The 23,952-nt window shown below is 40.7% G+C and overlaps 1 protein-coding gene, 1 long non-coding RNA gene and 1 other non-coding gene across 3 annotated transcripts in view; all 3 read right to left on the reverse strand.

The window, feature by feature from the left end:
- Positions 1-4,258: 4,258 nt before the first annotated feature.
- The window catches only part of LOC141416743 (uncharacterized), a 124,190-nt gene continuing 104,496 nt past the window's right edge, over positions 4,259-23,952 (reverse strand). The window contains exons 2-3 of the long non-coding RNA XR_012441336.1: positions 6,840-6,939; positions 4,259-4,626 (exon numbers count right to left, since the gene is read on the reverse strand). This is a non-coding gene — a long non-coding RNA (uncharacterized lncRNA). The remainder of the gene's footprint in view (positions 4,627-6,839; positions 6,940-23,952) is intronic.
- Positions 19,016-23,084, reverse strand: LOC109698364 (uncharacterized). Its single transcript, XM_020182510.2, has 3 exons — positions 22,657-23,084; positions 22,281-22,341; positions 19,016-21,909 (listed from the first exon to the last, which is right to left on the reverse strand). The coding sequence occupies exons 1-3, from the start codon at positions 22,790-22,792 to the stop codon at positions 20,181-20,183; spliced, it is 1,926 nt and encodes a 641-aa protein (XP_020038099.2). The 5' UTR covers positions 22,793-23,084; the 3' UTR covers positions 19,016-20,180.
- LOC141417021 (U6 spliceosomal RNA) lies at positions 23,093-23,197 on the reverse strand. Its single transcript, XR_012441655.1, has one exon. It is a non-coding gene; the product is annotated as a U6 spliceosomal RNA (small nuclear RNA).

Genomic DNA, 23,952 nt, shown 5'->3' on the forward strand with positions numbered 1-23,952 from the left:
AATACCCTGAATTGTGATTTTTGGATCATCTGATAGTTCAGTGTTCAGTTTTTTGAAGAACCTTCGATCTCTTTTCCAAAACTGTAGTATTAAAATTTATTATCACCAGCAGCGTACCAGACCTCCATTCTTGCTATATCCATGTTATCTTTCAACTACTTATTGTGGACAGAAAGGGGCAGTTAGTAAGGTGACAGTGTTTTGGTGGTAGGGCTTCATGCTTGCAAAGAAGGCATACTCCACCTATAGTGACACCACCAATCCTCAATCCTATGGATAGTTTGGAGGTGGGGTCTCCCAGTCTCCCTGGGAATGCTGGTCTGGAAGCTTAATCCACAGGATCTCAGATCTCACCCTTTCAAATACCTGGGATTATAGGGTGTGCTATTGGTACCTGGCCTCTCAACTTCCTATGATAGCCATTTTGACTGCTGTGTTCATACTGCATATGTTCTGCTGCTTGGTACAGTACATCCCCAAGAGAAATTTATAATTATCCAGGCTGTCAAGTAGTCACTGGAGGCTAGGTTCTGGTGGCTCCTGCCTGTAATCCGAACTATTCAGGAGGCATAGATCAGGAGGATCAGAGTTGGAATCCAGCCCAGGCAAATAGTTTGTGAGATGCTAACTCGAAAAAACCCATCACAAAAAATGATTGTTGAATTGACTCAGGGTGGTGGTCCTGAGGTCACAACCCTGTACCACAGGAAAAAAATTAGTTGCTGGAGGACTGTTCCATAAACCTCTTAAGGGATCTGTTATTCCTAAATGTCTGTGCACATATAAATTCACTCTGACAATACATATATCCACATAGGTTCTTTCATGCCTATTGTGGGTAACTATTTCTAGGTATTTATTATTTCACAATTATACCTTAATCATGTACATTAGTGTCAGGTAATGATGGCCATTCTCCTTCATACAATTTGAAGTTCCCAGTATAATTTCATACACACACACACACACACACACACACACACACATGCTTATAGGTTGTTGATTAAAAATTATATGTGTTGACAGATTGATTTTGGTGGAAAACTTAAACTTGTGATGAATTTCATCTACACCCCTGTGGTATGTAACCCCATTTTATATATTCTTTTCTGCAGTTTTATCCTGAATTCACAATTTTTCCTTTTCTAAACATGTGCACATGTAAAAGAAATATGCATGTGACATTTTGTGGTACATAGGTGGCGCCAATACTACTTGTTTTAGTGGATATTTAAGCTCCAGGACATGTCTGCACTTTCTTATTTACCTCTTATTTCTTTATTTATTTCATTTTGTATTTTCTGGGTTTGACCTCATGGACTCATGCTTCCGAGGCAGGTACTCTACCTCTTGAGCCACACCTGCAGCCCTGCTTTCAGTTGGGAATTTCCAAGATGGGGTTTTCTGAACTGTTTGCCTGGATTTCCCTCCAACTATGATCGTCCTCCACTCTGCCTCCTCAGTAGCTAAGATATTAATCCTAACCCACCATTGACATACTCCTTTGGTTTTTGATACAGGATTTTCTTTGTAGCTCAGGGTATCACAAAAAAACAGGGATCTCAGGTACCTGAAACTAGTGATCCCCCTCCTCCTTTCCCTGAGTATGGTGCTGACAGGTCCTTGTCTGCATATCAAATTTGGTCAAAGCGTTGATTTGTTTGGTCAGTCACACTCAGTTCTACAGTTTTGATGCCAAAACTTTGAACTCGAGCTCATACTTGCTAGCCAAGTTCTCTTTCATTGAGCAGGGCACTCTGCCCTCTGCTCAGACTGCAGTTCTTCTTAAGTTGAGCTATCGGTGACATACTAATAGTCCATGTGATGCCAGGAAATGTTCACACAAAACTATACATCCCTGGATTTTTCAATGAAGGTTATTTGTTATTGTAGATATGTCTGTTGGTTGCACATTTCTGTCTTTAGGTGTGTGTTTTCTGAGGTTGGCAGGACAGAAAGCTGTCAAACCAGTAATACAGCCTGGGGGGCTCCTGAAAACTCCATTTCAAGGGCCAAGGATGGGGGGCATTTATGCAAAATATAGGATTTCTATTAGTATTTAAGAAACATTCCACAAAGTTACCCTCTAAAAACACAAACTGGGTGAAGTTCAAAGACATATCATTAATGGTCACCAACTCCTAAAACACCAGGCATAATGTATAGAGCAGGAAGCGGGAGACAGCAGAGGATATCTTATTCAGTTCATGAGAAGATCCCATGATTTTGGTCTCCAAACCTTTATTCCCTGACTTGATCATCAGGCTCTTTCTCTTTATATTCAAGTCTTTCCCTTCAATCACTTAGATGAAGGAATGAATTACTGATTATGGCAATAGGGCAATAGGAGAATAGGAACACCACTATGGGTTCTGGATCCAGGTCATATGCCTCTGGTAATTATCTCCGGTAATATCTCTTTCTAATACTTGTCTTAAAACTGTACTCTTAAAACAGTAAACACTAGTGAGTCCCTGCTGGCTCACACCTGAAATCTTGCCTCTCAGGAGGCAGAGATCTGGAGATTCCTGGTTCAAAACTATCCCAGACAAGTAGTTTGCAAGATACTGTCTTGAAAAATCAATCACAATAATAAGATCTGGTGGAGTAGCTAAAGATGGAGGATCTGAGATCAAGCCCCAGCTCTGGAAAAAAAACCCTCATAATCATTAAAGTACTGATATTGTTTGTTCTTTGAAATGCTTTCTTATAACACTTGACCTTGACTCTATGAAGGTAATTAGGTACTTGAAGTAGCAGGGCACTGGTGCTCACACCTATAATCCTAGCTACTCAGGAAGCAGAGATCAGAAGAATCACAGTTCCAAGCCAGCTAGGGCAAATAGTAAGCCCCTATCTTGAAAATACCTAACCCCAAAAAGGGTGGTAGAGGGGTCAAGTGGTAGAGCACTTGTTGAGCAAGCAAGAGGCCCTTTTTCCACACCCCAAAATCCATGAAAAAAAAGTTTTGATGGAATCCCTGTACACAACAGGTAGCCAGTCATGCCACTTTCCACTTTTAGAGTCTATACAAAAATAAAATTTGTGTTATCTCCCGCTTTCTTTCAAACTTTAGATACTGTAACCCTCTTGGAAAGAGGGTGCCTACATGATTCCCCAAAGTCATAGGAAGTGACTGATCAGCTAGTTGCTAATGCACTAATATTTGAAAACATTTTATACGTGTATACTGAGAAGTCATGACACTGGTGACTGGTTTCTGGAGCATAGCTGTGTGACGCTTTGGTCACAACCAAGCAGGGTGCTGATGCCTCCTGGCCGACTGATGGACACTCTGCTGTAGGGCTCCCTACAGATCAGCATGGGACTGTTTGATTTCCCAGTCTCCTTGGGTGAATAGCAGGTGCACCACATCACCAACCACGACCTGTGCCTGTGTTCGAATGAGAGTGGGTGCAGAAGGTCTCCACAGGCAGCAATTAAAAAGTACTAGGGTGGGTCCAAGAACCACATGTACAAGAACACATGAATGTGATACTATTAGAAACTTAGCTTGTGCTAATACCATTTGATGTGCAGGATATATAAGACCTAGAGTGAGGCTAGGCTCTAGAACTTTTCCCACATTTTCTTATTTGCCTCTTATTTATTTACTTATTTATTTTATTTTGGTGGTACTTTGGTGAACTCAAGTGCTCCGTGATTGCTAGGCATAAACTCTACCTCTTAACGACACCTCCACCCTGTATTGTGTTGGGTATTTCCAAAATGTGTTTTGTGAACTATTTGCCTGGAATACCTTCCAACCGTGAATGTCCTGAACTCTACCTCCTGAGTAGTTAGGATTTTAGGCCTGATCCACCATTGCCATTTTACTTTGGTTTTTGATACAGGATCTTGCTATGTATCCCAGAGTATCACAAAACACACCATGTAGCTCATTTACCTGAAACTGGCAGTTCTCCTACTTCAGCTTCCTGATTGTGGTGCTGACATGCCCCTGGTCCATATCAGCTTTTGTCCAAGTCCTGACCTTGTTTTGTCACTCACACTCAATTCTACACAGTTTTTGATGTCTTTGGATGGTACTTTGGTTTGAACTTGACCTCATACTGACTAGGTAAGTATATACCACTTGAACCATGGACATCCAGTGATTTTCAGTTGTGCTATATTGGTGAGAAACTAGTATGATAGCTTGGCATACCTGGAAATGTCCCAACAAAGACACTGAACACAAATCTTTTTTTTGCAGGATATTAAGCATTGTATATTTATCAATTCGTGCATATTAAAGTCCTGAGTTATGTTGTCTGATGTTGGCAGGACAGAAAGCTGTCAAACCAGTATGATGACCTGAGGTGCTAATGAAATTTACATTCCAAGACCGAATGATGGAGACATCTATAGAAAGTATTGGATTTATATTGATATACAAGAAACAGCTACAAACTGACCCACTCAAAACACTCCTACCTTCACTCAGAGTCACAGGCTCAAAGGTGACTAGTTCCTAATTCACCATGCATAATGTATAGAGCAGAAATGTCGAGACAACACAGGATATCTTCTTCCTCAGAATTCTCCATGATTCTGTCCTGCCATCATTCATTCTGTGACTTTGTCATCACACTTTTCTTTCTATATTCAGGTACTTCACAGTCACTAAGATGAAGAAAAGATTTATTGATTAGGACAATAAAAGAATAGGAACACCACACTGGGTTGTGAGTCATAAATATAGGATGTACAGCAGGGTTACCTGTTCATTCTCTTTCAAATACCTTGCTCAAGAAAGCTGTACTCAGGAAACAGTGAACATTACAGGACAGACACTACTGTTCCTTTGAAATGTCTGCTCCTAACAATTGACCTTGGCTCCAAATAGGAAAATGAAAAGTGAAGAAACTAGGTGCTGGTAGCCCCAATCTGTAATCTGAGCTACTCATGAAGCAGATACCATGAAGATTGCATTTTGAAGCCAGCCCAGGCACATGGGAAGACCCTATCTCAAAAGTACCTAACACAGACCTGAGCCCAGTGCCTCATGGCTGTGAAGATACATAATCAGGGAACAGAACAGAAGGTTCACCTTTCATAGCCAGTCCATGCAAATAGTTCATGAGACCTTATCTCAAAATAACCCATCACAGAATAAAAGGGCTGTGGAGAGGCTCAAGGAGTAGGGCCAGAATTCCAACCCCAAAATAAAAAAAGAGTACCTAGAACACAAAAGGGTTGGCAGAGAGGCCCAAACAGTAAAGAAACTGCTAAGCAAGCATGAGGCCATGAGTTCAAACCCAGCACCGCCAAAATATTTTTTCAAAGAGATCCCAGCACACCATGTGGCCAGGAGTACCCTATTCCATCCTTGGAGTTTATACAAACAATCAAATACTTGTTACACACCTTTCTTTGAAAGTTTGAAATTGTGTTACATCTTGGAACTAGAGTGCCTCCATGATTCCCCAGAATCATACTGAAAGACAGATCAATGAATCTCTAACATACTCTTTGCAAACATTTTATTCACATTGTCCCAAAATTGCCACATTAAACCCATTCTACATGATTCCATTGAGAAGTCATGAAACTGTCTCCTGGTTTCCCCAGCATGCCCAAGTCCATTTGGGACTACAATGCAGAGCGCTCAGGTCTCCTGAGCTTTCTTTTGCAGAGCTCCACACAGATCAATGTGGTGTCCATTTGATATCCTACTTTCCTGAAACCAATACGAGGTTCACCACATTACCATCCATGGCCTGTGATCTGTGTGGATGAGCGTGGATGCAGAAGGGTCTCCACAGGCAGAACTTCAAAAGGACTAGGGTGGGGCCAGGACCCACATTCAAATATTGGGACTCTTACAGACTCACTTGCAAGTAAATGAATGGAGCTGGAAAACATCATCTTTCCCTATAACAGGAAAGATAAAGAACATCAACAGTTACAGAAAAGCATGAGAACAGAGACAACAAGATAACAACCGAGAAGCCATGGAGAGATCTCAGGAGAAACCATTCTGTCCAAACCTTGATGTTCTGAAATGATGAGAAAAATCAATGTGTGCTATTAAATGACAGCCTTCAGAAGCTCATACAGCTTTTTAGGGGGCACGTAGATTTTCTCTGCTGCAACTAGATGACAATAGTGTTGAGTGACATGAAATTTCTCTAGCATTGAAAGCCTACACTGCTATAAGAATTGATATTTCCTATTTTAAGATTGCTTCTCCCTTGGACTATGGGAGAATGAGGCCACAGCTGTCAATGAACTTGTGAAATAGTTTTATATCCTTTTGAGTATAAACCTCAATCCTCATGAAAAGACTGTCCAGTAAGTCTTGGATAATTTCTGGAAGAGCATGCAGCTGATTTGTACATGGGGTACTTTGGACAGGTATGTAAGAGCAGCAGCAACATGCAGATTCCTTCTGAGTAGAGTAACGTGAAAATAATGTATGATCTGACATTCTGCATTTGTGCAAGTTTGGCAGTGGTAGTAAAGGAAGGCCGATTCTGTTGGAGTCTCTACTGTGAGTAATTCAGAGAATCAAGCCCAGGAACAGATCCCATAGGGGTCCCACACTGGTACTCTATAATTTCTCCTCGGGTTAGTTATTTTCGAGACAGGATCTTACTATTTGTCCCCCTGACTTTGAATTGCAATCCTCCTGATGTCTGCCTTCACTATAGCAAGAATACAGGTCTTGCTTCAGTGACTGGCTTCTTCTAATACTTAATTATCCTGATAGGAGCCAAGGTCAATGTGATGAGCAGACATTTAAAAGGAAAAGTAGGGTCAGTCCCCTAATATTTACTGTTTTATGAGTACAGATTTAAGACAAATACAAATGCCAGGATTGTGGCAGGACTCACCATCCAGAGGGTTGCTCCTGATCTGCTGTTGCTCTTATCAATAATTCATTTCTTCATCTCAGTGTCTATGGACAAATACGTGAAAGTAGAGGGAAAGACCCTGTTGACAAAGTCATGGAAAAATGTTTGGAGATCAGAATCATGGGGACTTGTAATGAATTGAAAAATATAAACTGTGCTGTTTCATGCTTCCTGCTCTGTATACTATGCATGTGTTTTGTGTGTCAGTGATCTTTAAGGATATGACTTTGTACCTCAGAAGGTGTGTTTTACCCAGGTAAGTTTTTGTTTATAGACAATGATGAATATCAGCCAACAAATGAGCTATGTCTTCATGGGAACATTTCCAGGAATGCCTTGGAATCATATCAGTATGCCACAGATAGGGCACACCTGGAAAATCACTTTATGTCCACGTGGAGGGCAGGGGGGCTAACTCAAGTGGTAGAGTTCTTGCCACCTCCTGCTGCCTATCCCCACTGCTCCCTCACCCCAGATGTTGTAGAGGTGTGTGGGTGTGTGGCAATGGTAGGAACTGTGGCCCACGCACTCCCCAAGCTGCCTTCCTCCTGATGGACCCACCTGTTTTATCCCCAGCTTCCCAAATATGTGGAAAGCTGTCTGTTAAATCCACCCAGAACCCCCACCACCTATCCAGCTCATATTCAGTGTGCCAATAAATTCCTAAAATTCCTCCTTCCAGTCCGCAGTCCCCTAAACCAACTTCCCCTTCCAACAGCATTATAGTATTTGCCTCATGGTATAGCTGCTGTAGAATTTCATCATTTTTCCTCTAAATACTGCAGACAAGAATTTTCTTTTTTTTTTTTTCATTTTTCTTTTATTATTCATATGTGCATACAAGGCTTGGTTCATTTCTCCCCCCTACCCCCACCCCCTCCCTTACCACCCACTCCACCCCCTCCCGCTCCCCCCCTCAATACCCAGCAGAAACTATTTTGCCCTTATCTCTAATTTTGTTGTAGAGAGAGTATAAGCAATAATAGGAAGGAACAAGGGGTTTTGCTGGTTGAGATAAGGATAGCTATACAGGGCATTGACTCACATTGATTTCCTGTGTGTGGGTGTTACCTTCTAGGTTAATTCTTTTTGATCTAACCTTTTCTCTAGTTCCTGGTCCCCTTTTCCTATTGGCCTCAGTTGCTTTAAGGTATCTGCTTTAGTTTCTCTGTGTTAAGGGCAACAAATGCTAGCTAGTTTTTTAGGTGTGCAGACAAGAATTTTCAAAAGGATGATTAACATTTTTGTTTTTGAATGTTTCACCTGTGTAGAAGGCAGAGAAAAATCACTTGACCCCGTGTTTAAAATTTATTTATTTTTTTGCTTCTCCTCTGTCTCCCCCTGCACAGGCTCCACATCAGAATGACTCTGGAGTCTCTACTGGTTCAGAGCTACAGAATTTACAGATTGACTGTCTCCAGGTGCCCACAGTTGCCTTGTGTCTGGTCCCTTGCCATTTCTAATGAATAGCAGCTCCCGGAACTCCTCCAGTGAAGAAGTCTGAGGTGTGGCTTTGACAAGTCTCCGAGAAGCTGGGAGGAATCTCATGCTATACACTCATGTAAAAAACACTTTACATGTTTTCATATCTTAGCTGCAGTCAGTATTGTTTCCTTGGAAATCAGACCACAGCTTTCTTGAATATCTGATATCCATTGTTTTGAATCATACCTAGAATTATGATTTTGGGATCATCTGGCAGTTCATGGTTTCATTTTTTGAGTAAACTTCCAGTTATTTTTTTAAAAAATGGTTGTATTAAAATTTATTCTCACCAGCAGTGTACCATCCTCCCTTATTGCTATATCCAGGTCCTCTCAAATGCAGGGTGTCCTATGTCTTCATTTATAGGTGGTTGCAGTGTTTGAACTCAGGACTTCATTCTTGCAAATCAGGTACTGTACTCCTTGAGTCACTACACTCCACTTCTGTGGGTTTTTTGAGGTAGGGTTTGCAGGGGATATGCCGGGACTGGTCTTGATCCTCAATCCACCTGATGTCTGAGCTCAGCATTTCAAGTGGCTGTGATTATAGGGATGGGTCTATTGTACCTGGCCCAACTCTCTAATAATAGCTGTTCTGACAGCTGCGCTCAGACTGCAGGTGGTCTGCTATTTGGCACGTTACATCCCCAAGGCAAATTTGTTAAAACCCAGGATATATTAACTGTATAAAAGAAGGGGTTTCATTATGACACATCTATATATGCATATGTTTTGAACATGTTCAGTCCCTCTATTTCTCTTTATCCTTTTCCCACCCCATTTTCACTATCATATTCCTTATAGTCCCTCTTTTGTGTTCATGTCCTCCCCCTTTAGATCCACATGATAGAAAATGTATACTTGTCTTTCCAAGATTGACTTATTTCACTTAACACAGTCATCTCTAGTTCTGTTCATTCTTCCTATGGCTGGGGAAAACTCCATTGTGTATACATTCCACATTTTCTTTATCCCTTGAGTCACTGATGCACACCTAAGCTGATCCTATAACATGACTATTGTGAATTCCACCGCAACCACCATGGGTATGCATAAAAAAAAAAAAAGAACACACACTGTCAAGTAGCCACATACCTCTGGAGTACACAGGGATCTGTGCTTCTTAAACCCTCTCTGCCCATACAAATGCTGGTGTACACATTTAAAACCATTTGTTTTTCTGCAATCTGTGCCTCTTAAACTGTGTTATAGTTGAGACACCCAGGACAAGGACAAATTCCTTCCAGGAAGAACTGGTAGACCTGGAGTTGTTGGTCGGGTGAGCTGGGGGAGGTAGTGGGAAGTGCGGAAGTCTTTTGGATTGGAGGCAGAGGGTTGTTGGTGTTTGTTGTGGTGGTTTTGGTTTTGGCCCTATCAACTCCCTGCAGCTGACTAGATACTGCTCAACAGTTAGCAAACTATGCTGGAAATCTCTTGCACTGGCAAATTGGGTTTTAAGCCCTTATCTGCCCTGATCCAAGGGAAAGAGGCATGTGGAAGGATGTATGCATGACCATGTAACTGACCACTTTGTTCTGTGATCTGGAGAGACCTGTGTTTGCACAGCGCTGTCCTCTCCCAGGGCTAGGTAAACTATCCACCCACAGAGCACTTTGAATGCAGGGTGACACATTCATGTTCCCGAAAGTCCTTCTCACTTCAGAGTGGTGCTGGCTTTGGGAGTCTTCCTTAGGCACATTGCCAGGACAGGATCGTGCTCATTTAATGTGGATGGTTCCTCAGCGGCCAAGTCATCGATGACTTTGAGAGTGACTTGAAAGGGAGCTGCTGTTTATTTAGCTTGTCCACAGGTGGAGGGAGAGTCAGGCACCTCCTGTAGGTTCTATAGGTGGTGAGAATTGAGCCCAGGGCCTTGCAAATGCTGGGCATGCACTCTTAGCACTGTGCTATGCCCTCAGGCACGGGATATGCTTTTTTGGAGCGTTATTTAGTCTATTTACAATTAATACTATTTTTCACAAGGTTAACAATACAAATGTCTCATACACATACACTCATCTATGAATATTGTGTGTACTGTGATTCCTTGATGTTTATTATGTCAAACTCATAGCCTTATAATGTACATTAGTGGCAGGTAATGAGGGCTACTCCGACTCTTACAATTTGGTAGTTTCCAGGCTAATTTCACAAATGCACACACACACACACACAGACTCTCAGGTGAGTTTTAGAATTGTGCTTTAATGTCTTTAATTAAAATAATGTGTGTTGACATTTAGATTGATTTGGGGAGAAAAGGTTAAACTTGTGACAAGTTTTATCTACACACCTGAGGTATGTAATTCAGTTTTTTAGGTGCCTTTGTCCAGTTTTATTTTATCCTAATTTCACAGTATTTCCTTTTCAAAACATGTCCACATGAGAAACACATGAGTGTGACACTATGTGAAACTTAGGCGGTGTTTGGTATTATTTGTTGCACTAGACATAGAAGACCTAGAGGAGGCTGGATTTTAGAATGTGCCCCACTTTCTTGTTTTTTTGAATGTACCTCTTACCCCATGCTCTGGGATTCAACTCTTTGGACCAAACTGCTGTACCCTCCATTGTTATCACGGCACACTGCACTAGTTTGTAAGTCCACGCCTGTGGTAGGTAAGTGTCTTGCCTCTACAACAGCCAGGTTCCCCAAATGGATAATGACAACTTAAACTCCATCTTCTGCTCATGACTGTTTCGGTGTTCATGTCTCCATCAGTACTGTTTAACTGTTTACTTAATGTTTACCTCTCTAATTCCTAAGATAAGGATTTTTTAATGACTTTTGAACACTTAGATATTTCATAATTGCCTGTTCAAGTCTCTTGCCTACTTTTCTTCTGGACTCTGTATCTTTTCCTGTTTTGTTTTGAAGCACTGGGGTTTGAACTCAGGGCCTGCCTCACACTTGCTAGGCAGGCATTCTTACCGCTTGAACTACTCTGCCAGTCCTGTCTTTTCCTTTCTTATTAAAAGTGTTTTGTCAGTTGGGAGAGTGGTCCAAGTGGTAGAGCACCTGCCTAGCAAGCTCAAGGCTCTGAGTTCAAACCCCAGCACCACCAAAAAAAAAGTATTTTGTCATATCAATGCAATTAATTTCTCATACTGTCACTTCCCTCTTTATGCTTTAATGCTTTCATATGCATGAGATTTTTATTTTAGTATACGCTAATTTATGAATATTTTAATAATGTTTGGTGTAACTTTTTGCTGTACTGTTTTGGGGTTTTTTTGCTTAGTTTGCTTTAATAGGAAAATTTATTAGCTCTAAACATGTTTTATTGAATGACACAATAGTGTATAGTGTTTTAGTCATACAGACACATTGTCCCTGCAATTTTCATTGGAAAGGAAGCCTGTTTTTCTACTTCTCTGCAATGCAGCCTCTGCTATTCACGTGTCTCAAATACAGGAGTCTTTAGGGTCTGTCTTCAGCAGGTTTATTTATTCATCTCCTTTCTGGGTCCATGCTGATTGCTATAGCTTAGTAACCTACAGTCATATGACACAGAAAGATGTTGTAGTTATCAGCAGACTTCGTATCTGACTGTGGCTGTAACATATAACATAGATGTGTGGTAGATAAACTAGGTTTGTATAAGTCACTCTATTATGTTTGTACAATGTCAGGGTCACCTAAGAATGCATTTCGCATATGGTATCCCCATTATTTGTGAGGGGTGACTGTGTATACATGTGTTCCAATTATATAATACATAATTAAAATGTAGGGGTTTTATATCAAATTTAATAGAACTCTTTCCATTCCATTATTCCTTTAAAAGCACCAACATTTGAGCTGGGCGCAGTGGATCATGCCTGTAATCCTATCTACTCAGGAGGCAGAGATCAGGAGGATCTCAGTTCAAAGCCAGCTGAGCAGATAGTCTTTGAGACCCTCTTGGGTCTAGTAGAGTGGCTCAAGGTGTAGGCCCTGAGTTCAAGCCCCCAGTACCACAAAAAAAAAGCACCAGCATTTGGCACTGTCCTATAACTCTGTGATAGTTAACCTTCAATATCTTTGTGGCAGTACTGACACAACCACTTTAGTTTTACCTCCAGCCCCTCTTCAGTATCTTTAAATTTTGCTCTTTGGAGGGGACTGGAGTTTGAACTCAGTGCTTTTTGTTTGCAAAGCATGTATTCCACCACTTAAGCCACAACGCCAGTCGATTTTGCTCTGGTTATTTTGGAGATCGGGTCTTGTGAACTATTTGTCCTAGTGTGGCAAACACCTAGTATGGCAGCTAAATGTACAGCACAGGACTTTCATTGTTAGTGTCAGTGGAAAATAACCACTTTGGAAGACAGACTTGAACACTCATACAAAGATAAACATGGTTTTACTGCACTGTTCAGCAATCACACAGCTATTTTCCCACATGAATTGAAAGCCCAGGTTCACATACAAGTCTTCCTAGGAAGACTTAATAATCTTCATAGGAAGATTAATAGCAGATTTACTTAGAATTTTCAAAAACTAGAAGCAACCAAGGCATGCCTTTCAGTAGCTAAATCAATAAGCTGTGGCTATCTACATAATAGAATATTATTCAGCAATAGAAGGAAATCAGGTGTAAGCCAGGTGTAGTGGCTCATGCCTATAATCCCAGCTACCCATGTGGGAGAGATCAGGAGGACCACAGTGCAAGACCAGCCCAGGCAAAAGTTAGCAAGACCCCTATCTCAACCAATCAACCTGAGCATGGTGGCACACATATGTCCCTCCAGCTTTGCAAGAGGCATAAATAGGAGGAGTCTAGGCCAGGCCCAGGCAAAAAAGGAAGACTCTATTTGAAAAATATCTACAGCAAAATGGCTAGCAACATGACTTATTTACAGCACAATTCCACATACACAACATTCTAGAAAAGACAAAACTACACATAGTAAATAGATCAGTGGTTGCCAGACAAGTTGTCTTGGATGGGGGCACACTGGACAGTGGCACAATGAACAGATGGAACACGGGAAATTTTTAGGGCAGTAAATTCATTCTGTAAGATAGCATGGTATGACATGCATTTGTCTAACTACAAAACTAAAAAAAACCCTACAAAACCATACAACACAATATGCAAAGTATGGACTTCAGTTGATAATGTACTGCTTCATTCATACCAACATCCAGTGCAATCTATTGATTCACAAATGCACTACACACAAGCAAGTTGTTACAAATTGGGCAAAGGCCAGGTGCAGGTGATTCACACCTGTGATACTAGCTACTTGGACAGCTAAAATCTGGAGGATTAAGGTTTAAAGTCAGCCCAAGCAAATAGTTTGAGAGATCCCCATCTCAAAATAACCAGAGCAAAATGAACTGGCAGTAGTGTCTGCTTTGCAAGAGCAAAGCCTAGAGTTCGAAACCTAATCCCACTAAAAATTAAAAAAAAAAAACTAAGGAAACTGAATTGAGGGTGTGGCTCAAGTTTGATAAAGTGCCTCACTAGCAAGTGCCAGGGCCTGAGTTCAAAACTTGGTACTGGAAAAAAAAAGGCAAAGGACTATATGGAAACTCCTTATTACCAATTCAATTTCTTTTGTAAAATTAAAAGTGCTCTGAATATTGTCTCATAAATACAAAAACAAAGTACCATCCCTTGAAGAGTCTAAGTATGCACTGTAGTATCATGTATAGGATGGCATCACATGCATAAAAATATGGAAAAAAATATTGGCAAAGGATGCATACACCGATTATAAACTGAAGATGAGCAAGTATTTTATCTTGTAGTTCACAACACTGGCTCCATCTGGTCAAAGATGGAACTAACCAACCTTTGAAAATCACTTCCAGTGGGACGTGTGGTATGAAGCCTTCCAAGTCTTAGTCTGATTGTCATCACGCCAGTGTTCCCTTTGTGATGTGTCTACTGACTGCAAAATCGCATTATTTATATTCATATGTAGTATTTTTAGTAAGTTAAACCATGCAAATCCAATACACAAATCTCAGGGGTGGGTGTGGGCAACCTGACACACCTGCAGGGGGACTCTTCAGGAAGAACCAACCGGGCCTTCCACGACCTCATAGGTGCTCAGCCTTAGTGTTGGCCTCAGGCCTCAGAAATCCAGACACAGCCACTAACTTACTTTAAAGGCAGAAAATACCCAGTGTTTGAAGAACCCAGGAAAATCACCCAATCTCAGGATTTTTATACTATATATATATTGGTGGGACTGGGGTTTAAACTCAGCTTCCCACTTGCAAAGCAGGAGCTCTACTGCTTGAGCCATACCTCCAGTCCATTTTGCTCTGGTTATTTGTTGGGGGGTTGTTATTTTTTATTACTTCAAGATATTTTTGAATTGGAGAACAAGAGGGTGGAACAGGTTCTGGCTGGAAGTGGGAGTTGGGGGGAGGAGGCCTAAATAATGTATACTAATGTATACACACGTAAGTAAATGTAAAAATGATAAAAATAAAAGCTACTTTTGATTTCCAGACAGGTCACAACACTAAGCTTTAGCCCATTCTGTCATAGAAGCTCTAGATGCTTGCTCAGCAGCTGAGAGGCACTCTAGTAACATGTTGGAAAAGTGAGTAACAATTCATATAAATATTCAAGTAGTTTTCATAGGATATATAAGTGACCCCACCGCCTAGCCTTCCATTATGGCTGCATCTGTGCAATGCTAGTCTTAAAAGACATTTCAAAACTAGCAGTAGTTAAGTTAAATGGTCCCCCCAAATCCCCTAACTCAAGATACACTTGCAGTTAACAGCTACAAGAACGAATCCACACATTGATACCACCAGAAGCACAGGCTGCTGGGTGACGCTCCATCCCGCGTTCCTGAGCACAAGACATGAGCAGAGTGCTTATATCCTACTCCTCCAATTTGGGCTGCTCTGGTTATTTTGGAGATGGGGTCTCACAGACTATTTGTCCAGGCTGGCCTTGAACCTCCATCCTCCTGATCTCAGCCTCCTGAGTAGCTAGGATTATAGGAGTGAGAAGCAGTGCATGGCTTAAGTTGCTTATATTTTATAGTGCAAACTAAAAGCACAAGTACCTATGTCTCTCCGACAATTAAGATGTCATCTCATTATTTTTCCATGATAAACCATTTAGTACACAATCAACTCTTCTAGCTGTTACCACGCCCTATTCTGTATGATTTACTTCGAGTCTCAGACCAGAAGACAGGAAAGAGCAGTTACTCACTGTCACAAACACTCTGTCCTGCACAGAAAAGGAAATAATGTGAATTTTTTTCCTTTGGCAATTAAACTATCATGCTTGGTTTATGGAAATGTCTTCATTTTTCTGCAGACAACATGAAAGAGATTTTCTCTAGCTCATTCCTCTCTAACATTCTCAAGGTTAAGCCTTGAAATTCCACTTGAAAACAAAGAACAGACCCCAGAACCTTACCATATATGTACATTCTGGGGGAAAAGAAAAGAAAAATGAGAATTACTAACAAATGAAATATAAGGATAGACATCTTTTTTTCTGAAATTTTTTTAAAAATCTTTTTGGAAATATCTTCTTTGAAGCTCTGTGGATAAAATACATTTTACAGTTAATCTGAGGAGGCCACACACTTAGAAGGCAGCAATAGGAGAATCGTGGTTTGAGACCTAAAATGTTAGGGACACCCTATCTCAGAAACAAACTGGGCATGTAATGCATGCCTGTGGTTACAGCTACTTGGGAGGTAGAAGTGGAGGATTAGGGGTCTAAGGCTCGCTCCAGACAAAAAGCACAAGACCTGAAAAATAAACCAAAGCAAAACAAAAGGGCTGGGAGCATGACTGAGAGTTGTAGCAGAGCAGCAGAGCACAAGACTCTGAGTTCAATGCCAGTACTGCCAAAAAAGAAAAGCAGTGAAATCTGAGGTAGGAAGTAAGTGTGGGGGGACCAGGAGAGACAGGGGTGAAGCTTTCCTGTGGTTTATTATTCCTGTAATCCCAGTTACTTAGAAGGCAGAGATCAGGAGGATTGAGGTTGGAGGTCAGTTTAAGCAAAAAGTTTACAAGATCCCATCTCAACAAATAAGCTGGCTGTAGTGGCCCATGCCTGTCATCCCATCTATGCAGGAGGACTTAAGTAAGACATGGTCTGAAGCCAGCCCCAGGCAAAAACACAGCACCCAACCTGAATACTAACTGAAGCAAACAAACAGAACAGTTGGGGCATGGCTCAAATGATAGTGCACCTGCTTAACAAATGTGAGGCCCTGAGTTCAAACCCCAGTGATGCAGGAAAAAAAAATTTACAATCTGAAAATCCATAATTGCAATGGAGTATTTTAATATATCCTTCAGGAACTGAGAAACAATATTTGATAGTATACCAAATTGATAGTATACAAATTATTTGAAAACAAAACATTTCCAGGAAACATCTACAGATTTTGACAAAAACATGCAGACAGTTCTTAGGTCACATACAATGAAACCTAATCCAAAATATACTGAGAGACTACGTTAAAACAGTAACAGGAAACACCCAGAGTCTGCTTGATTTGAGGAAAGGGCTCCTTCTTACACAGCCAACTGGGTCAGTGCATTCCCTGAACAATGCAGGAGAGGAAAAAACGCCCCTGTAGTCCTTTACAACTGCACCACTGGAGCTGTCACAGTAGAATCAAACACATAGTTGCTGGGGGTATTAAAACAAGGTATTTACCACATAAAGTGAGACCTTAGATGAATTTAATCTGGAGACAGGGTGAGTCAGTACATCAGGGAACATTCTGAATTCATTGTCTGACGGACACATTAGAGTTTGCAGGAAACCCAAACTGCAACAGATGATGGAGCGGGCTTTGTGGAGGTTCTGTGGAACGCTACATCTTTGGAAACATGGCAGTAAAGCAGCCAGCGATGGCTCTGAGAACACAGCTGTGTGCTGCTTAATGTCGGGGTATGTTCTGAGAAATGCATCATTACGCATTTCTGTCTTCATGCAGGCATCGTAGAATGTGCTCACACAAACCTAGACGGCACAGCCTACTGTACACCGAGACCATGTGGCATAGCATATTGCTTCTAAGCACTAAACTCATACATCATGTCACTGTCCCAAATTCTGTAGGCAATTATAGCACAATGGGGTATGTGTATCTAAACATGTGAGCAGAAAAAAGATAAAAATATTGCAGAAAGACTTCCAAAAATGGTATGTTTCTACAGGGCACTCACCTGGATGGAACTTGCAGTTGCTTTGGGTGCGTCGTGAGGACTGATGTAGATGAAGGCCTAGGACGTATCTACACGCTACTGCAGACTTTACAAACATTGTACACTATACTACATTTACAAAAAAAATCATTTTCTTTCTTCAACAATAAATTAACCTTAGCTTACTGGGCCATTTTTACATACAAGCTTTTTTACTTTTTTTTACTTTTTTTTTTACTGGCAGCACAGATTTGTCCATACCAGCATCACCATGAACACATTGCACTACATCATGATGGCTATGACATCAGTAAGCAAAAGGTCCATTATAATTTTATGAGACCACTATCATATATGCAGACTGTTAAGCGAGAGCACACAAGGGAGGGGTGAGGATAGGTAAGACACCTAAAAAACTAGCTAGCATTTGTTGCCCTTAATGCAGAGAAACTAAAGCAGATACCCTAAAGCAACTGAGGCCAATAGGAAAAGGGGACCAGGAACTAGAGAAAAGGTTAGATCAAAAAGAATTAACCTAGAAGGTAACACCCACACACAGGAAATCAATGTGAGTCAATGCCCTGTATAGCTATCCTTATCTCAACCAGCAAAACCCCTTGTTCTTTCCTATTATTGCTTACACTCTCTCTACAACAAAATTAGAGATAAGGGCAAAATAGTTTCTGCTGGGTATTGAGGGGGGGAGCGGGAGGGGGTGGAGTGGGTGGTAAGGGAGGGGGTGGGGGCAGGGGGGAGAAATAAACCAAGCCTTGTATGCACATATGAATAATAAAAGAAAAATGAAAAAAAAAAAAAAAAAGAAACCAAAATGTATGGGTTGCAGGTGTGGCACAAGTGGTAGGGTGCCTGCCTAGGAAGCATGAGGCCCTGATTTCAAACCCCAGCACTGCCAAATAATTAAAAATGGGGGAAGAAAAAAATGACCAAAATGTTATATAGTGCATGACTGATTACCTTTTTTTTTCTTCTGCAGTAATGGGGAATCAAACCCAGGGCCTCTCTCATACTAGGCAAGAACTCTGTCACTGCACTACATCCCCAGCCCTATGACTGTACTGTTGGTTGGCAGGAAAAGCATCAGGAAAATGAGGTAGACGCGGTGTCCCTGAAGCCCCTATGCAGCCATCTATCTCCACAAAAGGTGGCTATAAAGGCTAACAAACACCCTCCTTCGCTTCTGCCTGATATATCACACGTAAGCCAACTATTAGTGAATTCTGACAAGAACCATAAGGGCTGGATTTTAGAAGACATAGGTAATAATGTTATCCATGCTAGCCTAACAGAATCCCAGAAAACCATTTCCAACTATAGATTATATTATGCTCTCTTCTGTGGTTTGAGCCACAACTCCAGTCCATTTTGCTCTGGTTATTTTTGAGATGGGTTCTTGAGAACTATTTGTCCAGGCTAGTCTTGAACTACAATCCTCCCAATCTCAGCCATCCATGTACCTAGGATTACAGCTGTGAGCCACCAGTCTCTGGCTGATAGGTCTCTCTTCTTAATGCAAAGTCTATTATCCAAATCCCAGTCAGAAAGAATGCTAACAAGGGACAGACATCAAAATAATAATAATTCAAATGAGAATATTCCATAAGATAAACTTGGCACACTCACAACTTTAGGACAACAAATTACTAGCTCAGAAACAAATAATGCTCCTCTGCTCCCTGCCACTAAAGAAGCTTCTTTCAGTCTGAATGACTGAAAGTATGTATTGAGTAAGGAAGACCCAGTACCCGCTACACAAGGCCAGGAAGAAAAATCTCAACAATTACCAAATTGTCATTTTTCAAAGGCTCCTTAACAATTTAGAAAACGTATAAAAGTACTAAGAACTTTCATATTATACACTTTGCTTTACCCATGAATACAACAGACTTCAAAAAAGAAAAGAAAATTGTAGAAACTGATTTAATAAAAACACTACCTATTAAAATTATATACTACTTCTTAGCAAGGGCTTACAGAATCATCTCACGTCACTGCTCATCTGCAAACATAATAAATAGAAATCCATAGTCCACTCATTTTACAAATGAGTAACTGATAAACACAGTATGTTTATAAGTTTTATAACATGTCTTTCATAATGCAAATTTTCTGGAACAATAAATGTGGATTCGTTTTCATGAGGCTTCCCCACATTATCTACATGTGCAGGATCTCTCTGCAGTGGCAGTCTTCACATGAGTTTGAAGTTTCACATGAGAGGGAGTAAATATCATGAGTATTTGACAAAATTGAAAACTTCCTACTACTTTTCACTTTTATAGGGTTTTTATCAATGTACCTCTCACATGTTTTGTGAAGATGAAGGCAATGAAAGGCTTTCCCACAATGCTTGCTTTCAGTAAGTTGCTCTACCCAGTAAGTTTGTTTCCAAATAAACTGGGACAACTTTCTTTACATGTACAGAATTTTTCTTTTGTGTATTCTTACGTATCCTCAAAAAGTTGTGTGACCACTGAAGTTGCTTCAGTGTCACGAGAGTGACCATATTGCTTATGATCAGAGGGTTTCTATCTAGTATGAACTTTTTCTGGTTTTCACAAAAGGAGAACTAAACATTTTTCCGCATGTTATATTCACAGGGCTTCTCCCAGTAAGTCCATATCCTCAAAGGGCAATGGGACAACTGAAAGCTTTACCATGTTGTTTGCATTAGAAGGGTTACTGTCCATTATGAGTTCTTCCATGTACCCAAAAGGAACGGGAACACTTGAAGGCTTTACCACATTGTTGACATTCATAGGGTTTTTCTCCAGTGTGAGTTCTTTCATGAATCCGGAAGGAACGGGAGCAACTGAAGGCTTTATGACATTGCTGACATTCATAGGGCTTCTCTCCAGTGTGAGTCCTTTCATGCATTCGAACAGAACTGGAACAACTGAAGGCCTTGCCACATTGCTTACATTCATAGGGTTTTTCCCCAGTATGTGTCCTTTCATGTATTCGAATGGAACTAGAACAACTAAAGGCCTTGCCACATTGCTTACATTCGTAGGGTTTCTCTCCAGTGTGAGTCCTTTCATGCATTCGGAAGGAACTGGAACAACTGAAGGCTTTCCCACACTGTTTACATTCATAGGGCTTCTCTCCGGTGTGAGTCCTTTCATGCATTCGAAATGAACTGGAAAAACTGAAGGCTTTCCCACACTGTTTACATTCATAGGGCTTCTCTCCAGTGTGAATTCGTTCATGCATTCGAAAGGAACTGGAACAACTGAAGGCCTTCCCACACTGCTTACACTCATAGGGCTTCTCTCCAGTGTGAGTTCTTTCATGTATTCGAACAGAACTCGAACAACTGAAGGCCTTCCCACATTGTTTACATTCATGGGGTTTTTCTCCTGTGTGAGTCCTTTCATGCATTCGGAAGGAACTGGAGCAACTGAAGGCTTTCCCACACTGCTTACATTCGTAGGGCTTCTCACCAGTGTGTGTCCTCTCATGAATTTGAAATGAACTGGGACAATCAAAAGCTTTCCCACATTCCTTACATTTATAAGGCCCATTTCCAGTGTGCATTATCATGTGTCTCCGATAGCTTGGAAGAGAAATGAAGGCCTTTCCACACTCCTTGCAATCATAAGGTTTCTCTCCAGTATGAATTCTTTCATGTTTTCGAAAGGAACTGGGAAAGCTGAAGGCTTTGCCACATTTTCTACATTTATAGGGTTTTTCTCCAGTGTGAATCCTTTCATGACTTCGAAAGGATGTGGGACAACTGAGGGCTTTCCCACACTGCTTACACTGATAGGGCTTTTCTCCTGTGTGAGTCCTTTCATGTATTTGAAAAGTTTGGTAATATCTAAAAGCTTTTCCACATTGCTTACATTCATAGGGCTTCTCTCCAGAGTGAGTTCTTTCATGGTTTCGAAATGAACTGGGATGACTGAAAGTTTTCCCACATTCTTTACATTTATACGGTTTCTCTCCTGTGTGCATTCTCATGTGTCCTCGAAAGGTTGTGTGATAAATGAAGGCTTTGCCACACTCCTTACATTCATAGGGCTTCTCTCCAGTATGAGTTCTTTCATGTATTTGAAAAGAACTAGGCCAACTGAAAGCTTTCCCACATTGCTTACATTTATAGGGCTTTTCTCCGGTGTGAGTCCTCTCATGTATTCGAAATGAACTTCTAAAGTTGAATGTTTTCCCACATTCCTTACATTCATAAGACTTCTCTCCATATTTGTGGCATGCATACGGTTCAGTATGAGCCTTCATGTGCCTTTTAAGAGATGAGTGACACATGTAGACTCTCCCACACACATTGCATTCGTAAGGTTTTACTCTAGGAAGAGTTTTCTTGTTCCATTTGAGATCTGGAACCTGGATGAAGGTTTCCTGACACTGACCATCTTTTCTTTCACAGAGTTTTTCTCCCATATGACCTCTGAAAAAAATGAGAATCACATTATTATGGCTGTTTTATAAACAGTTTTATAATTATTAATGATTATTAAAAATTTCACAATCTTTAGCAGTTAGAATTACACTTTTACTTTTTCAGGAAGCACATATGTAATGAATGCTCTGTAAGAGTGTTGAACCATAGCTACTACTGAAACAGTGATATTCATGATGTGGCTTCTTTTTGTCTTTTTTTTTTTTTTTGAGGTATTAGGGTTTGAACTCAGGACCTTGAGCTTATGAGGAAGGTACTCTACTGCTTAAGCCACACCTTCAGCTGTTTACTGTATTTTTTTTAACACACTAAGATTCTCTCATAGGACATTAATTTCTTTTGTGAGGCATACAACTCACCTTACATTTCTCCCCTGGGTTTTGTACCGATCTTCAATGTTCTGGTCTTCCCAGTTTTCCCCTAAAATACAGATCCAGACAAATCATTATAAATTACTAGAAATTATAGAATGATGGAGGGGGTGAATTCAACTATGATACACTGTAAGAACTTTTTTAAATGTCACAATGTACCCCAGTACAATAATATGATAATGAAAAATTATTAGAAATTATAGAAAAAAATTTTAGATTCTAGGTCCAGGATGAGCTGATACTTTGCCATGTTTACTTACCAAAACATTCCCTTTCCATATTCTAAATCTTGGAACTTCACTGATGAATAAGAAATATTGGTTCTCTAATTGACTAAGTATGGGAACAATTTTATTCTTACCTATGGAAGCCAAGTTAGTGAAGGTCTCCTGCATCACATCTCTGTATAGTTTCTTCTGGAAAGGATCTAGCAAAGCCCACTCCTCCTGAGTGAAGTTCACAGCCACATCCTCAAAGGCCACTGAGTCCTGAAACATTCCACATATGTATGTGTAAAGGAGGATGGCAAGACTGATAGCACTGGAGATATTCACTCAGTTCCCTATGGAGTGCTCATGATTCTGTGACCTCAAAACATTTATTCTATAATGTGGTTATCAGAACTCTGAACTTGTTCATATCCACTTGCTCATAAATTTAATACCACCATGAATACATGGAATTTCTACATTTTTACTACAATCACTTCAAGTCCTATTATTCTCCAATGACAGGATACACAGTATCTTGGAGAAATTCTATGTAGATTAGATAAGTTTTTCCATTTTATTTTATTTCTTTACATGGAATGCTTCACAAATTTGCATGTCACCCTGTACAGGGCCATGCTAATCTTCTCTGTATTGTTCCAATTTTAGTGTATGTGCTGCCAAAGCGAGCACAAACATTACAAATTTAAAACCAGCAATTCCTACTGGGTGCTGGTGGCTCACACCTGTAAATCCTAAGTACTCAGGAGGCAGAGGTTAGGAGGACTGTGGTTCGAAGTCAGCCCAGGCAAATAGTTCTCAAGATCCTATCTCAAAAATATTCAACACAAAAAAGGGCTGGTGGACTGGCTCAAGCAGGTGAGCATCTACATAGCAAGTGTGAGGCCAGGAGTTCAAATCCCTGCACTGCCAAAAAAAACCCAGCAATTCCTTGTGAGAAAAAAATTTCATTTCTTGCCTTATTATGTACCATTATCACAGAGTACTCCATGACATACATGAGGTTTTAATGCACACACACACACTAAAGTACTGTACTAATTCAGCAGTGCTGTCCTCCACAGAACATAAATTTCCTTTCTCTAATCCCAACTGGCTACTATAGACTGATCTCCTATGTCTCTCACTTCCAGGTCCCAAGAGGTGCACAAAAGCCCAAGTGAGCACAGGAATTCCCCAGCCACTTAATTCCTCTAAATGCTGACCTCCAAAATAGATCATTAACCTACTGACATCCAAATGCAGGGGACAGAGAAAAAGTTCCCAAACAGCAGTTCTGATGAAAGTCGAACTATTTGTTAAAGTAACAGCAGAATATCCACACTCGTCTTGTGAGTGCGTCCAGGGAATAAAATGACCTGTGCAGGTCACAGCCCTAATTCCTTGTTGTACAATGGATTTGTAGCATTGGCTCAACGTCCTACTAC

The sequence above is a fragment of the Castor canadensis genome, chromosome 14, assembly GCF_047511655.1.
Source record: "Castor canadensis chromosome 14, mCasCan1.hap1v2, whole genome shotgun sequence".
Taxonomy (NCBI): Eukaryota; Metazoa; Chordata; class Mammalia; order Rodentia; family Castoridae; genus Castor; species Castor canadensis.

Excerpts from the sequence above, each read along its gene's own strand:
- LOC109698364 (XM_020182510.2), bottom strand. The coding sequence starts at position 22,792 with ATGTTTCAGGACTCAGTGGCCTTTGAGGATGTGGCTGTGAACTTCACT. Across the intron at positions 22,342-22,656 it reads CACTAACTTGGCTTCCATAG|GGGAAAACTGGGAAGACCAG; the intron begins GTAAGAATAAAA and ends TCTGTATTTTAG. Across the intron at positions 21,910-22,280 it reads ACCCAGGGGAGAAATGTAAG|AGGTCATATGGGAGAAAAAC; the intron begins GTGAGTTGTATG and ends CATTTTTTTCAG.